Source organism: Armigeres subalbatus, chromosome 3 (assembly GCF_024139115.2).
Source record: "Armigeres subalbatus isolate Guangzhou_Male chromosome 3, GZ_Asu_2, whole genome shotgun sequence".
Classification (NCBI taxonomy): domain Eukaryota; kingdom Metazoa; phylum Arthropoda; class Insecta; order Diptera; family Culicidae; genus Armigeres; species Armigeres subalbatus.
The window spans coordinates 362,353,470-362,370,861 of NC_085141.1; the positions used below are offsets into that span (position 1 = coordinate 362,353,470).

Here is a 17,392-nt window from a genome sequence, read left to right on the forward strand (position 1 = left end):
GTAGCCTTGCATGCAAAAGCGTAGGATTGCCAATCCGGAGATGCCGAGTTTGATTCTCGGTCTGGTCTAGGGTGTCTTCGGGTTGGAAACATTCTCGACTCCCTGGGCATAGTGTATCCATTGACTTGCCACACAAGATACATTCTCATGCAATGGCGGGCATAGAAAAATGTTCAATTAATAACTGAGGAAATGCTAGTAGAATACTAAGTTGAAAAGCAGTCCATGTTCCAGTTGGAATTTAAAGCTATTGAAGAAAAAGAAAAAGAAAATTCAAAATTATCACTATATTAAGCAGCGCAAGTAAAGCTACAACTGCTCTACCCATAGTGAAAAAAACGCAGGTAAACGCCAATCGTTGGCTGATCGTCCAGATGAGTAGTGCAGCATTTTTATGCACTTTTCACGCGAGTGGAGATCACTCGCCTAGCTCAACCTCAGCACTGTGACGAGAACGATGCCGGTCAATGGGGGCTTAAGGTGACGCGTGGTTAAAATCTGCCAGTTTAAGTTTACTGCCGGTCTACCGCACACTGCACGTGCCGGGGTGGAGTTGTGCATCGAGGCATTGTTCTATACTGCTTCTTGGTTGAGTGCTGAGTGCAATTTATCTACCTGTTAGCTACTATCAACTTATAAAACTGTTTGGACCGGGCAAACGTCGAATCAGTCATGATCGAGACATTAATCGGCGCTCAAGTTCCACCGGGATCGGACAAGTGAGCTGCGCGCGTCCATTAGAGAAGTGCATTTCACACGTGCTTTCAGAGTGCATAAAGGTGATCGTAGCGAAACGGTTGCATTGTTGGCTAACGATTGTTGTGAAAGCATCTTAGAAGAAAACTGATATGAGTCGTCGCGATTGTTTCGGATTGGTGCTGCTGGCTGTGATAAGTGCTTCTGGGGAGAAATTGAGTGGGACAAACACGCGACCGAACATTATTGTGATAGTGACGGATGATCTTGTACGTGGGCGGTGGGTTGCGATCTACAGAAGAAGGATCGATTGTTTGCACAAGGAAACAACTTCCAATCGTCGAAACATGTTTCTGAAGGGTTTTGCTTAGCTTGTTCGTTATTTCAAATCAAAGCTTCATCTACATTAAACAAGTTTTGTATAACAAAAATAGCGTAAAATTATACAAACCTAAAAACATTTTGAAGGATCGCCTTTTTACTTCCACTGTATGCATCGATAAATAATTTGATTTATTCTTGAATTCTATTTCTGTGTTCTCAATTATAAATCTGAATATTTAGAAACATTCAATCCTGTAACCATGCATATGTACTTAAAATAGCTACATTAAACCCTCAGAATGAATTTGTGTCAACGCATTGAGTTAGATAGGACAAAATAAATATATCCAAAACGAATGATAGTTATGTGTAGGCCTCGTGTTTAGAATTAACGTATTATGCCTGTAATTTTCTCCCTGCGGGATATACAAATACGCATTATAAACAGCATTATGACGGATAATGATTTCGTTTCTCAAAGATAAAGATTCGTAATTTTTTAAATTAATTTAATTGAGACCTATTTTCTTCAAAAAGCCGTGCGTATCGTAATTTCAACGCAAGAACAATCGTTCTCTAATCTGTGCGTGTTCCTTGAAACTAACGCAGCTGTGACAATCTAACTTATGCTCTTGACTCAGTGGCGTAGCCAGAAAATTGGTCTGGTGGGGGTTTTCTGAACATTTTTTTTTCGAAAAAAAAAATTTCTTCCAAAAATTTTGTCTCTGGGGAGGGTTTTGTACCCAAAACCACCCCCGTGGCTACGCCACTGTTTGACTATAACGTTGGCAAAGCACTTGTCCAATTCACTCTATGCGTATGTCTCAGTTCTAAACAAGCTTAGCATCTGGTTTTCCTCGCCCTTACGGACCACTGATTGTTGGTTGCCGAATGATGTGGGAATTTTCTAGATTGTTTTCATCGGAATGCTTTTCTTGTTCTTTGGGCATAGACCTTCTACTGTAGGCATTTGCATGCTTAAGGTCATCAAACTGAAAACTGATGCGACTTTTTTATTTCATTGGTAATTGTTGGTTTGGCGGTGTCGACTGAAATATGAATTAAACATGTTTTGAAAATGTACACTGAAATCACTTATGGGCAAAAGCAATGAAGCTGCCTTTTGCTTATCCTACTGCTTATGTTGCAAGTCTCAGAAATTGGCAAATAAAAACTGAAATATGCTGAAGCAAAATCAAACTTACACGGCAAGACAAAATCCTTCAGAGACTCAAACTGATCCTTTCTGCTCCATTGTGCTGAAAATACTTATCCGTCTCTCGTTCAGGGATGGAACGATATTGGCTTTCATGGATCCACGCAAATTCGGACACCGAATATCGACGCTCTGGCATACAATGGCGTGATTCTGAATCGTCATTACACGCCTCCGTTGTGTACTCCCTCGAGAGCATCGTTGATGACCGGAAGACATCCGATCAACATTGGTATGCAGCAGCATGTTATCGAATCCAACGAACCATGGGGCCTTGGATTGGATCAAAAGCTGTTGCCGGAATACTTCCGAGAGGCCGGCTATCGAACGCGGCTGGTAGGGAAGTGGCACCTTGGATTTTTCCGGCAGGCCTACACACCGACACGGCGAGGATTCGAAAGCCACTTCGGGTATATTGGACCGTACATCGATTACTGGGATCATAGCTTACAGATGAGTAATGTAAGTATGCCAGGTGAACGTACAATAAAGAGATAATAGAACAGTCAAATCATTAAAGGTAGTTAATACCGGCAATAAAACTTCCGTCAACTCGTCTGTTTGTCGCCAGACGCTATAATCAAGAGTCACGATAGACTGTGACCCAATTTGCATACTATTTGCGTACGACAATTTATAAATATCGTATAGCGGTATAAGATAATTATACAGCTGTTGAAGCATCGACGTATCTCATTGTGGAATATTTTCTATCTTTTCGGTAAGATAAGTAAATTATCAGGGAGCGTTGGCCTCTGAATAAGGTACGACATAGCAATTGATCCTTTTCGTGATTTTCCAAATATGATAACAGAATGCAGATACTCTCCTACATTTTTTGTTCGTCAACTGCGAATAGGGTAGAGAACCATTTGGGCAGTACCCCCTATTCCCGTCAGCAACGTTCATTACTCGAGCGCATTACAACCGAATTACTTGTTTTCTAGTACATGGTTAGTTCCTGTCGATATCTAGTGATGTACAATCAAGCCATTTGGTTGGAACGCGTTCGAGTTATTTACGTTGTGGACGGGAATAGGGAGTGCTGCCCAAATGGCACCGCTCCCTATTTTAAATTTGCACGTCGTCTGTAATGAGAAAATAAAATAATTATTTTATAACATTTGCTCAAATTTAAATCATAATCTCCTATTTTAAGTTTGCACGTCGTCTGTAATGAGAAAATAAAATAATTATTTTATAACATTTGCTCAAATTTAAATCATAATCTATTACGTCAAAGGCTAGACGAAAGCCATATAGCTAGGCATTAGGGCATAATGTTTTTCACGAGAGAAATGCGACGAGCTGACTCATTTATTATTTGGTGTATTATTTACACTTGACGTGTAGATGTCTCTAAACTGATAAAGCTATACACATATGAAACGATTGTAATTTAGAAGTTGAATTGAAAGTCATTGTTATTTTTCATTCGTTATGATAACCAATTATTGAAATCAAGTTGACATACACACATCAGATTAATTCTGTAATCTATAAAACACATTCACGAAAGATTGTCTCCGTTTTTGCTGGCATCCCACAATTGGAAAATTGATGAGATTTCTAAACAGACACATGACAGTGTCGTATACCACGTGGCTTGCCAAATAAGGATTCGCATTTTTTTACCGAATTATCATTATTGCAATAGGTATTTTTAACAACATCTATCGAAAAGCAATTCAAAGAGTACAGTTTTGGCACTCTGTGCCAGTTCATCATTCATATCCATTTCTTTTTTATTATCAAACTATTGTCAGATTTGTAACTTGTTTGACCAGTTTATGGATGGTTGATTATAATAACCGAATAGAAAACAATTGTAACGTGCAAATCTGATGAAAAAACATTAGATCAGATGTGCTTATAGATTGTACGACAAATTCCCCGAATGTAACAATTCCCCGAATGCAATTTCCCCGAAGGTAGCAATTCCCCGAATATAACATTTCCGCGAATGGAACAATTCCCCGAAAACATAGTACCTCTTACAAACACATCTTCGCAATCGACTGTATGCGTCCGAAAAAAAAGTAGCGTGGCCAGGAGTAGTAATCCTCGCTTTCGTGATTTTTATCTTAGATTGAAATCAAGGACCACACCTTCCTTGATTTCTGATAGCAATTTGAATAAGGATTTCAAAAGAAAAACATAAGTATCACTAGTGTCCAATCTACAAAGTACACCGTAACTATGCTACACTTATCAGCTCAATATCCTTTGGTAGTATTAGATATTTTAGATCATCCATGATCTGTTTTTAAATTAAAAAAATATCAGGGTAGTATGATTTCCAAGGTGCTTTTTAATCTACAATAGTCGAACAACAGCTGTGTTTTTGCCTTTCTCGTACGACAAAGTTGTACCGAAAGGCTATCATTTCACTCCGAAAACGAACTTTTTATAGAAACCTCTGAGACCCATAGTATTATATACTAATCGACTCAGCTCGACGAGCTGAGCACATGTCTGTCTGTCCGTGTGTATGTATGTGTGTTTTTTTCCTAAGTAATGGAGGGGGAATCTGCTCAACAGACATCCTGGGTTGACCAGGAAGTGCGGGGTTAGGGATCACCGAGGGAGGCAGGACTACATCCCCGACCCGCTAAACCGTTTCCATTGCCGCCAAGCCCATAGTCCCTTCGGTACAACCAGAAAGTAATGCTTCAAAGGGGGGCCAGTGCACAACGCACCCTCGAGGTTAGCTGCGTGTCCTTGCAGCACCGAACATCGTAACTCGCTTTTTTAGAAGAACACCAAGGTATCGTGCCAGCGCGTTGCCGGCTTTCCAGGTGACTTTACCACGCCCTATGTCCTCGGAAGGTGGGAAGGGTCGACTTCGCGCCTGCTTCCCTCTACACGACTGGTATCAAGAATGATGATGCCGCGTGCACCCCAAATTGACCTTTCTGCGATAGGGCCTATTCGCCAGCACACAGAGGGACTTGCCGACGCGGTGCCTACGCCTGCCCCAGCCTTGACGAGGACCCCTTTCCGTCCTCGGGCTCGGAACCCGCCCGGTTACCTGCACTGTGATTTTGCAGCACGCTTAAACGCCGGGCACATCGAACCCCCCATGGGTTGCTTGCTGTTCACAGCTTTGCTGGAACAAATCAAACAATTGGGAGGGTTCGTGCAGCATTGTGCCTTATGTCCCTCCAATCCGCAGCGTCGGCAGAGATTGCTTCTGTCAGGGCCTTTGCAGTCCCATTGCTTGTGCCCCGGTTCCAGGCACTTGAAGCAAACTTCGGGTTGCTCGTATATGCCCACAGGGCATACCGACCATCCCATCTTGACGCTCCCTAACTTGACTACCTTGGAGGCGTCCGCTGCAGATAGCCGAACCAATGCTGCCTGCGTCCCTGCCGGCCCTTCCCGTAGCCGAACGGCTGAGGTGGGCGTCTCCACTTCACACTATCGCCGCAGTGCCGTGACGAGCTCTTCGACTTCGGTGATCTCGTCCAGGTCTTTAACCCTTAGATTCACCTCCGTCGTGAGTGCCCCCACCTTGACCGTCTCGCCTAGGACTTCCTCCGCCAACTTCTTGTAGGCGGCGCCCTTTTGCGAGACGCCCCGCTTCAGCTCGAGAATCATCTCGCCCATCCGGGTACGTCTTATTCGACGTACGTCGGCACCGAGTTCACCGAGCTTGACGTCACTCCTCTTCGCCTTCAAAACGTCCGAGTACTTAGCCTCGTCCACCGTGATGACTAGGGCATCGCCCCTGGAGCGATTGGCGCCTACCCTAGACTTCTTGCTACCCTCATTCGCCTGGGCCTTCTTTTCGGCCCTTGACGTCTTCAGTTTCCTCTTGTTCTTTACCAGGGTCCAGGAGGCGTCATCCCCCTCTATTTCCCTGGTCTGGTGCGGCTGAGAACTTTCAACCTGCCGTAACCCCTTACCACCGTTTTTCCTGAGTGGACGGACTTTTCCAGGTCCTTCCTCCCCCGGTTTTGGAGGTACCTGGCCGGGGTTCAGCTTCCCAGTCCCACTACCCTTGTTCGGGATAGTAACCCTACGCGTTTTGGAGCGGCCCCCAGGGAGCTCATCCCCTGGAGACTGTCTCCCCCGCAGTTGTGTCTGCTCCGTTGGAGCAGTCACCCCCGACGTACCCGCAAATACTTGAGCCTCAGTCTGGGTAGACTTTGGTACCACCGTCTTCGCTGGCACGCCTTCGGTTGATTCGACCTTGCCCGAGTCCGCGAATCCTTGGGCCTCAGTCTGGGTAGACCTCGACTCCACCGATTTCACGGGTTTACACTTGGCCGTCCCGACCGCCCTCTCCAGCTTGGCGTCCAGCATCGACTTTCGAAGTTTTTGCAAGCTCCTCTTGAGGTCCTTGCTGATATTATGCTTCGATGACGCAAAGTCGATGATGGCGTCCAGCTGTTCCGTCGCCACCTCGGAGGCCGAAAGCCCATCGCGTTTGCGGTTCATCGCCTCCACAAGCAATGGGCCGTCAATAACCCCTACCGGCGTTTTTTTTAGCCGAGAGGAAGGTTGAGTGACCCACGCTGGCGCTGCGCACTGAGCTGCCGACTATTGCCTCTGGCCTCCTAGGCGGAGACCTGAACAAGCCACCTCTTGCGAAGGGGTTGTCGCCTACACTACTACCACTAATTGAAGAATTGACTTGGTTTTCCATTTAGGTCCCACGAGTTGCTCGGGAAAAGAGGTCCACCACGCCAGAGCCCAGCATGGCGCGGTAAGGGACAATTACTGTGGAGGGTGCCCAGGTACCCCACAGGCTCCGTTAAAGGCCTAGCTTATTATTTCACCCCCCTGGCCATGCATCCCCTCGGCACGGGTCGCTTGACGCCTTGTGATTAGGGGTTAGGGACGATGGTCCCGGTCTAACTCGCAGTGGCCATGTGTGTGTGTACTTGTGTGTGTACGTGTGTGCACAAAAACTATATAAAACATTAGACAACTTTTCGTATAGTAATCCTTAACCGATTTTCTCGCAACAGGTTTCATTCGACAGGGGACAAAGTCTTGTTGATCGCTATTGAATTTTATAACGATCGGTCATTGCGTTTAAAAGTTATGTAGAAAATGGTACATCGGACCATATAAACCCCATATAAGGTTGGTGTCTTAACTAAATGCGAGAAAGGCACCACCAAAGCTAGGTGGATTAATCTGGGTTTTTTTAAAGCAGAATCGCAAACGGCAATTCCGATTGAAAGCGTTTCTGGTAAATATTTTTATTATCTTCGAAATTAAACTCCTGTCCTGTACTGCCGTAATCTGAAAAGTGACGTATACGCCATTTTCCAAAAATCGAGCTCTTTAACAGAAAAATGAAAAACATGCATGTTGTAAAATGGCTGTTACGTCACTTTTCCAGATTACGGCAGTGTAAATACCTTCTTAAGAAGTTTGAGGCAATGGTTGATGTGAATCCTTTTAAACAAAAATACTGCGTTTGCCCGGACTAAGACAATGGTGAATGTGATTCCTTCTTTAAAAATAATGCATTTGCTCGGACTAATACAATGGCAAATGCATCGCTCCTTTAGGGAGTGTTTCCCCAGATTATTATTGTTATTATTCTATTTTTAATAACACGTATCTACCCGAAATAAGATAATATGAATGTAATCCATTCTTACAAAGAAATCCACGAAGTAAGGCAATGGTAGATGTGGTCCCTTCTTCAGAAATAGGCGTTAGCTCGAAATAATGCAAATATGAATGAATTGAAAATGATAATAAGGATTAATGTGCTCTCTTATTTTGATACCATATGGCCTGCATAAGGAATAAATATATAAACAATATGTATCGAATGTATAATATTTTATCGAAAAACATTTAGCCGATTTCATTTTCTCAGAACAACATTAGGCTTTTTTTCAGATTGTTCTTAAAATTGGCTTTTTCTTGGATAAGTGTAGCATAGCAGCAGTTTTGAAACATATAATTGCTCCATAGCAATCCTTTATTATATCTGGCAAACGCGCTCCTATAGTGAACGAATTATCTCCTCTTCTTGCCTTATTATGGACAAACGTTCTCTATCGAGACGCTTTATAAGACGGATAGACGAGTATAAAGAATAAGACGGCACTATCTCATTGATTCACTTTATTTCAGACAAACGAGTTCATTCAAAGAAGGGACTATCTATCCTCTTTGCCTTATACCGGGCAAATGTGTTCATTTGAGGAAGACATTGTCACTTCCTTTTACTTTAAACTGGGCAGATGAAACACTGTGCTCAAAGAGCCGAAAATGCTTCTCACCCGGAAGCATCCTAAGCCGAATCGAGAATCGAACTCGCAACCTCTGGATCAAAAATCCTCCAATTGCTTTGTGCCGTACTCAAAAAGAAGAGAGAAGCACAGGGACACACATTCTAATTTCCAGAATAAGTTTATTTTCGATTTTTTTTCTTGTGAAGTAGAAAATTCTATTTCTTTTTAATTTGCTTGGCCATATAGGGGAACTGCTCCTTGAATTCATACCATGTACCCAAATCAATACCACTCAAAAACAAAGAATTGGTGCGCTAGTTGTTTTATTTCTCATTTTTTTTTCAGCAGTGAGCACGCCGGAAAACAACAAAACACGACACAAATTGAGCCTAAATTGCCTGTTTTGCGAATGTTATTGATATAGGAGCATGTTATTAATAATGGAATTTTTCAATCGTTTCAATCGTTCGAAAAGAATCGAAACATTAAGAATCATTCAAAGTATTTCTGAATAATTCTGATATTTATGGAAACAATTAAAATTACATTTTATTAATATTCTTTCCTTGTTGAGATTCTTGTTATTCTTATACGCAAAATTTTCTCTCACCTATTTTCATTAAAAAGGGTTTTAGCACGGGAAATTAATAATATCTTACCATATTACTTTTTTTAAATTTGTCTTTTGACATATTTTTCTTCCTATTTTTTTTATCTCTCTAATGCCCAGACCGGTTTAAGAGAGTATTTTGACTATTTTTTTTGTTATTTTCAATTGTTTAGGATTGGAAAAGTTTGTGATATTGGTCAGTAATAAAGTCCTTAATGCATGTTTAAGAGTGAATTAAAATAAAATGTCAAAATTCCACAATTTTTAAAAAATATTTTGATAAATGCGTAATTTTTTGTTCCTTCGTGTTTTTGTCCGCGCCCCTTTGAAGAACGAAATATTTGTAGTTTAATATTTTTCCACAACTAACTTAATACAACAGAAGGTTATGGTATCCAGTCTAAATTTTTTTTCTAACTTCTTACACGGAAAAGGAAAACTAAGCGTATGAATTTTGAAATTTCTACAGCTCTTGAATTTTGTCAAAAGGCTTTTTGACATGTCCCATTTTGCAAGTGAGTTTGTCCCGTTTTTTCACCGACATGATCTGGTCAGCCTATTTAGGGATTATCTTCATAAGTTCAATTTAATGTGCATTAATATTAATGCATTGCGGCAATTGAAAAAAACAAGTTATGTCAATAATTTGGGAACGCAATTGCCAATTTCCGTTCTAAATCGTGAGTAAGTTTAGAATAGTGTTGAATACAAATAACAAAAATGGTTTCATCAGTATCTTTTTCATTCAAAACTTTTATTAGCTTAGCTTAGACTGACTGTACATATCAATAGTTGCTACTCCGTGATTGATCAGAACTGATGCAAATTGCACTACGATCCAAGTGAATAGTGGTTGGGATTTACCAACTATTCTCGAAGTGCACGTTTCAGCAGCTCGCAAATGTTGACAATAACGCCGCCGGCCAAGTCCTTACAGTTAGTTGAGAAAGGGAGGGAATGTGATTTGGTGGTAATTGTTGCTACTAGAGACCGAGAATACCTCTGCATCTCCACATTTACCACGGGAAGGAAGTAGTGTTAGTTGGGTGGGGTAATCAGTAACATAGATCGGGATTCACCATGGAAAGTGATGTGACCTATGAAACTTCTACACAGCAGTATTAGCATTTCCTTAATTTGTTCAATTGTTCATTCTTCGCGAAAATAAACAATCAATCGCTCAAAGTGAGCGATTGTTCATTTGAATTTCGGATTAGACGCCCGCGTTATCATTTCATTAACGCAAGAAAGGTAAAAAAACGGGATTAAAATTGAAAATAATTAATAGTAATCGGAAAGCTAATGTTATTCAGCAACCCTTATTTTATCTCTATTTGACGTTAAGTAAGAATGTAAATTTACGTTCATTTTACATGTCGTTTATTTTGCATTACTTTCGCGCGCGTGTGTGTGTCACTTGCCTTGACCAGTATACCGTTATCAGGATCTCGCTGGTATTAATTCTGATGTGCCGGTTGGCACTCGTGTTGGGCTTGTGCGCTTTGAGCGGCACACGATCGCTTCCCAGTCTACATAAAATCGCACATGGTGCAATACAAGATGCTAAATTGGAGACGATATACATACATGTTGTGTAGAAAAGTACCTCTATCGCCTGCACTTCAGCATCCTACACGACACCATATACGTTCATGACTGGGTTTGATAGGGCCTGCTTATGGACACATGCAGCTTTTTGTAGAGGTTTAACAGAGCCCACTGTCAAACCCCACCACATCCTAGGCAGGCCCCCTAACTCGCATCGTGCATTTTGAGTTTTTTGAGAAACAACACTTTTTGGCAAGTGCAATTGTTTCTGCATAATGCTCTTTTTGTCCCCAGAAACATAATCTCAGTTTAGTTCCTTGATACATTCAACAATTTCCGCGTAAGGGTTTTTTGAAATTATTTTTTGCAAAAACACCTACGACCTTCTCAGTTTATACCCGAGAATCGATTTTTTTTTTTTCGATCAGCAGAAAATGGACAGTAAATTGAACTGAAAGCAAGTACAAAGTTTCAAGCCAATCAATGATCATCAAGTTTGGTGGATCGGTCATTTGACGCGGATGCCGTCAATAGTTATAAACGATTTAATGTTATTATAAGTATAATGAGAATTCGACGGGAAAATCAGGTAAATTTTACGTGAATTTCGGGTTAAAAAAACTACGTGTTTTGTCAGGTGGAAACAATGGGCAGTTTTTTATGAGTGTAGAAAATAACAAGGCACTCACAATTGTATTGTTATAACCTATCCTAGGTTTGAACCTAGCGTTAGTATTAAGGTCATATACTTACCTACCTCCTCTATCCCGGCGCGGTAGATTCTCTTCCATTTTCTACCCCAGCGGTAACCCTGACGTTTACCTTTATGTTGATGTTATTTCCCGTTGAAATACATTTGATACAGTGAGATGGAGAATTGAACAAGAGGATAACAGGCTTTAACATATAATTAATTGTCTCGAACATAAATACACAGGAAACCTTTAAAATAGACCACCTGAATTGGGGACAACAAGTTGCTCGTTGGCACTACTCCACAACTTCATAGACCCTATTTCCGATTCAAGGGAGTTAATTCTCGAGTCACACCTATTTCGTAACCGGAGCTCCCTCAGCCAAGATAACGAATCACAGTCATTTAGCAATCAATGCCGGCGTCATCACGCGAAGTACATAAATTTAGACGGATAAATGTTAAGCCCAACGTCACAGCGAGTGTCAATAGTCCCTCGCTAGTTACCAACACCCGCAGGGATAAATCACTACCTTCTCCAATTATTGTTTCCCGATTACCGGGCAGTCAACGAGCAGCTTGCAAACATTTGCGCCATGGCAATCACTAGTTCAAGTGAGAATTGTGGGAAAAGGCAGCGAGCGCCTCCACATTGTAGATGATAAGGTAATGATATTCAAACGGTGCACTCGCCGGATCTGAACGCTGACCGATGCGATACAAGGTTAAACAATCATGTGGCCTTGCCCGCGCCAGTAATGTGGTTCACGATCAACACGTTTCTTGCATCCCAGACTAAATAGGCACTGGAGCTGGCTGTACCTGTAATCGCAATGTGTCTGATCCTGCGGTGTTCTGCGGTGACCATTGGCCTTTTATGTGTACAAGTTACAAGCAATAACAATCGATAGTGAATGTAGGGACATGTTAATTACGTATCTGAATAAGACACTTTAAGAGATAAACAGTGTTGAGTGATGTATTGGAAACCGATTTGATGCAATAATCTTGAACTATTATAATAGATAGTTTCATTGGGCGAATTACTTTATTACTTTATCTACTCTCTACACTATTCGCTTTGTGCAGTATAATTTAAATAAAGTCACTCGGTGATCAAACCATCTTTTTTAGGTCAACTTTTATTACACGACTTCGTAAGTCGAGTCAAGTACGAGACACTGAAGACACTTACTGTTGAGGTCGAATTACGTATCTGTCGAGATACAATTAAGTGGTGGAATTCAATGGGATTGTACAAACTCGTCTTATGACAAGTGCTTATTCTGTTGATTCAATTAAGAATAAAATATCAATTGAACATTTTAAAATTGTAACTTTAAATTTCTCTTGATTAAAAAAAATGAATACGTACTAGTTCCTATTAAACCTGTAGGCCGATTGAAATTTACCGGCGGCGACGTGATAGATCATTTTCAGCCAGCGGCGCCGGCGTGGCGCCGTCACACCGTTCGTTATCGGCGGTGGCGGCGTGGTGGCGTGGGTCGGCGAGAACTAATTTCAAGCGTCAAAAATTCTCCAGAATTTCTTCGGAAGTTCCTCAGCGAGTTTGTCGGGAAGTTCATCAAAAACTTCTCGGGACATTTCATCACATATTACTCCGGAAGTACCTCCATGAAGTTCCTCCAGGAATTCTTGCGGAAGTTCCACAAGGAATTTCTCCGGAAGTTACTCCAGGAATTGCTCCGGAATGTCCTCCAGGAGTTCCTCCGGAAGTTCCTCCACGAAATCCTCTGGCAGGAAAAAAAAAGAAATCCTCCAGGAATTTCTCCGGCAATTCCTCCAGGAATTCCTTCGTAAGTTCCTTCAAAAAATTTTCCGGAAGTTTCTCCGAAGTGTACACCGCAGCCACGCATTGAAAATACACTTCTCTTCTTCATTGGCATTACATCCCCCATTGGGACATTGCCGCCTCGCAGCTTAGTGTTCATTAAGGCTGCGATGTTTCTAAGCCAAGTTACCATTTCTGAATTCGTATAGCATTAGGCTATCACGATGATACTTTTATGCCCAGGGAAGTTGAGACTATTTCTAATCCGAAAGTTGTCTAGACCGGCACCGGGAATTTAACCCAGCCACCCTCAGCATGGTCTTGCTTTGCAGCCGTGCATCTTACCACACGGCAAATGAGGTGTGAAAATACACTAGGAAAACAAATTCAAGTGCCGACATACTACACATTTTTCGTCTAATAAGGGAACAAGTGGTCATCTAACGTATAGAAATCAAGCATGCTCGTATGTTTTTGCACATTTCCAAATCTAGGAAACCTTTGTTACCATGATCGTTTTTGCTTGCGTACCAACCCAATGCACACTGAACTGTGTTCAGAGTTCAAAACTAAAAACACTAAGGCACGCTCTTGGCTCATGTTCTGTTCAGGATTCATCTCTGGAACGAAGTGACATTTAGAAAACTCAAACATCCATCTACTAGTTGTACTCACTGAATGAACTTTATTCAATTGTTAAAAATTGTGCCTTTCAGTTTCTTGTCTATTTTGACCTTTTATCCCTTCTGACTTTTTGATCTTATTGATCTTTTGTTTCTTTCGAAATTTTATCCTATTCGACATTTTTTCCTTTTGACCTTTTGTCCCTTTCGATGTTTTACCCTGTTCGACCATTTGTCCCTTCGACTTTTTGTCTTTCGACCTTTTGTCCTTTCGACCTTATGTATTTCGACCTTTTGTCCCTAACCCTTCTTGAAGAAGTTGCTGAAGAAATTTAAGGAAATATTTCTGATTGAAATTTTAGGATAAATGGATGTGGAAATTTTCGATGAAACTTTTAATTCATTTCCTGGAGGAACCCCCCAAAAAATCGGAAAGAAATTCGTAAAGAAATTCCTGGTTTGAATCACTAGAAAATTTTGGATGAATTCCTGAAATAATTTCGGGTGGATTTCTCGATGGGTTTCCCATTTCTCGAAAGAATTACTAAAATAATTTCTGATGAAATTTCAAGAGAAACTCTTGAAGTTGAAGTATTTTTAAAGAAAGTTTATGAGAAATTAAAAAAAATCTATGCTTCCAAATTATATCAATTGGAATTTTCAATGAAATTCTGCAGCAATTTCAGACCAAAACAAAAAAGACACAAATAAGACCGATAATACAACAATTCAATGTATGTCAAAAATATAATATCGTTGTGGGAGTAGCGTTATTCATAAAATATTCAACTGTCACTATAAAATTTAATTTGAGTTGATTTCGGGTCTTAGAAAAAAATACATATATGCTTGCCGATCGTTCTTGTATAGCAAAATCAGTTCAGTGCTAGTTACAGTTGTGGGTAGATCGTCATTCATGTAATATGAATTTAGGTGAAATAAATGTAATGTGAACTTGAGTGAATAAAATTTTTTTCGTAAAAATACTCTCTTAACTAAATGTATAAAACCCATTAACCTACCGATATAATAGCCCTTCAATAGTCATCGGCGTGGTAAACATATTCGGCGGTGTGGAAAAATTTCATGCAGCGGCCGATCCATTTTTGACGGCGGCGGTGGCGTGAGTAAATCATTGGCGGCGGCGGCGTGGCGTAACGGCGCACAGGTTTAATTCCTATGAGTTTCTAAATACACATTTAGAGTAAAATTAGCAGTGATTTAAATTTTTCGGCGCGGTCCGCGCGGTCAGTTTAAATATGAATCTTCGCCGATGGTTCCGGTCCGTACTCTCTTGTTGATTGTTCGTTGCTTATGATTTTTTAAAGGCTGGCTTGCAGGGCCTGACACCAAACCCCCTAAATTTCCGGAGGACCATTCCTCCTTATTTCCGGTGGACCATGGTGCACAGTTTCACTTAGAGTCCCTCGCTGGCACTCGGACGATGATCAGCCGCCCTAACATGGAGAACAGACGCTGTTGTGAGCCGATCCTGACATGGAGAACAGACGCTCAATAAGAACCCTCCCTTCCCTGTCAGCATACGACCATAGTTCCCACCGGGGTTGGTTACCCGATCTTCCCTAAGGTTGCTCGTATCCCGGCCAGCACCGCGGGGAGGTAGGGATAGGAGTTGCTGGGTAAGAGGCTAAGGACCGCGAGATGGGGTCTATTTTAATCCTTCAGGTACGCGAAGTACCAATGGTACGCTTTACCCAGCATTTGCCGTGCCTGAATATGAATCTGAAACATTCATTTTCCCAGCAGCTGTTCTAGATGGGCAGCAAAATAGAATGTTTTTTTTTGTGGAAAAAAATATTTATTTTGTGGAAAATTTTGTAATTGTTAATTACTAATATGGATTTGTTTATGGACATTTTGTATTTTTTTCCGAGAAACATTTTGAATTATTTATAAAAAATTCTTTTTCTTTTATTATCTGCAGATTTGAACCTCGAATGAAACAAGAGATTCAAATATTTTTCAATTGTTTTGATGTATGAATGCGTCATTTTATCTGCGAACCACAGCGCCTCTCTTTGCAGCAACACGATGATTTAATTTTATTAAAATCTTTTCAAATATGACTAGAACACTGCAAGGAAGACCAGCGTTGTTCTATTTTGCCCGAGATTCAACCTAGAGTAATGTTCGAAAATTTGCAATGAAACTTGTTACAACGACCCTGAAATATTTTCCGCGCCAAATCCGTGCCGACTCCGCACCATTTCCACGCAACATGAAACATATTCCGCGCCAAATCCGTGCGACCCAGCACTTAATTGTAAGCAAATACAAATGAAACATCAATTCTGGTTACCACAATCTACTGAACGTCTTCCTGTCAAATTCATTTTTTAAAAATATTACTGATTTTAATATGATTTATAAACTTTATCTTGAACCAAATTTAAAATAGGACTAAGAAAATCGCAGTTCATTAAAAAACCCTTCTAGAAACAAATAATACAAAATCTCACCTAACTACTCAAACTCTGTTGTTAAATTATTCGAAAATGTTAGAGGAATATTTTTTGTAAATTTCACCAGAAATTTCTTCGTAAATTTCGAAGAATAGATTGTGGAAACTCCTGCAAAATTTAGTCCTGAATTTGTGCGAAAATGGGCTCCACCAATTCTTGTGACAAGTTTCACTAGGAGTTCAAATTATGAAAATTTCTTAGGAGGTTCCGTAATTTTTTTGTGAGTATTTCTGTGAAAATACCATCGGAGTTTTCCGAAAATATCGCTAAAAAATATTCCTCCAATTACAGCTTTTATTTAGGTGTACCTTTTCAATACCACTCTTTGAATTACCTTTCGATGATTGAACGAATTTTTGCGGAAGCACTTGTAAAAATACGACAGCTTTCGATAAACGATATGTCATGCTATGTGGTATATCATAAAAGAGTAATAATCAATGAGAAACTTACAATTATTTTAGAATAACGACGAAATTGCCGAAAAAACGGGTGTTCATGTTTTTCAACAGACATGTTTTATATTCGTCATGTTTCAGAATGTAAGTATAAAACCCTGATTAATACACCTAGCGGTTGTGATGCCTTTCTCGCTCTTTCAAAATGGTTAATAAAAAGAAAAATTTGGATAACTCCGCGGAAATAACGCGCAGAAATCCCAGGTCATTAATTCCTTGGATAATTGGTCATTAATTCCTTGGATATAGCTGATACCGCTGAATTATTGAGAAGCGATCGAATATAATTATCCACTTATGTTTACTCTCTATTGAGACTCAATGGGCAAGTTTGATTACTACCAAGGTAAATCAAAAGCTGTTTTGTTTACAGAACATCGTTAAAAAAAACTGTTGAGTATCTATTCTCAATTTATGCGTTTATGTTTTGTTTCCTACCTTCTCCATAATCTAAAGTTCAGACCTGAATTCTTTCAAATATCCCAAATAATCAATCCATCTGATCCATCAATCCAATTATAAAAATGTAATGAATATAAATATAAACAATACACAGCATTAGGTTCCTTTGATTATTATCATGAATAATATTAAATATATAAATTTAATAGGAGGCGCTTTGAATTTTCCAGTGTTCCAAATTTTTCTTCCAATGCGTAATATTATACTGCACACCTAGAAAATATGAGTTTTGAAAAAAAAAGATGACAGACACGAGTATCGAACATAAACCCTCTGAGTG

The 17,392-nt window shown here is 40.4% G+C and overlaps 1 protein-coding gene across 2 annotated transcripts in view; it reads left to right on the top strand.

The window, feature by feature from the left end:
- The first annotated feature begins 605 nt into the window (after nt 1–605).
- The window catches only part of LOC134226276 (arylsulfatase B-like), a 39,089-nt gene continuing 22,302 nt past the window's right edge, over nt 606–17,392 (top strand). The window contains exons 1-2 of one of the 2 annotated variants that reach the window (XM_062706938.1): nt 606–965; nt 2,309–2,698. In XM_062706938.1, the coding sequence (XP_062562922.1) occupies nt 849–965; nt 2,309–2,698 (507 nt within the window). In that variant the 5' untranslated portion in view covers nt 606–848. Of the gene's footprint in view, nt 977–2,308; nt 2,699–17,392 lie in introns of both variants that reach the window. The other variant, XM_062706940.1, reaches the window with a different exon arrangement.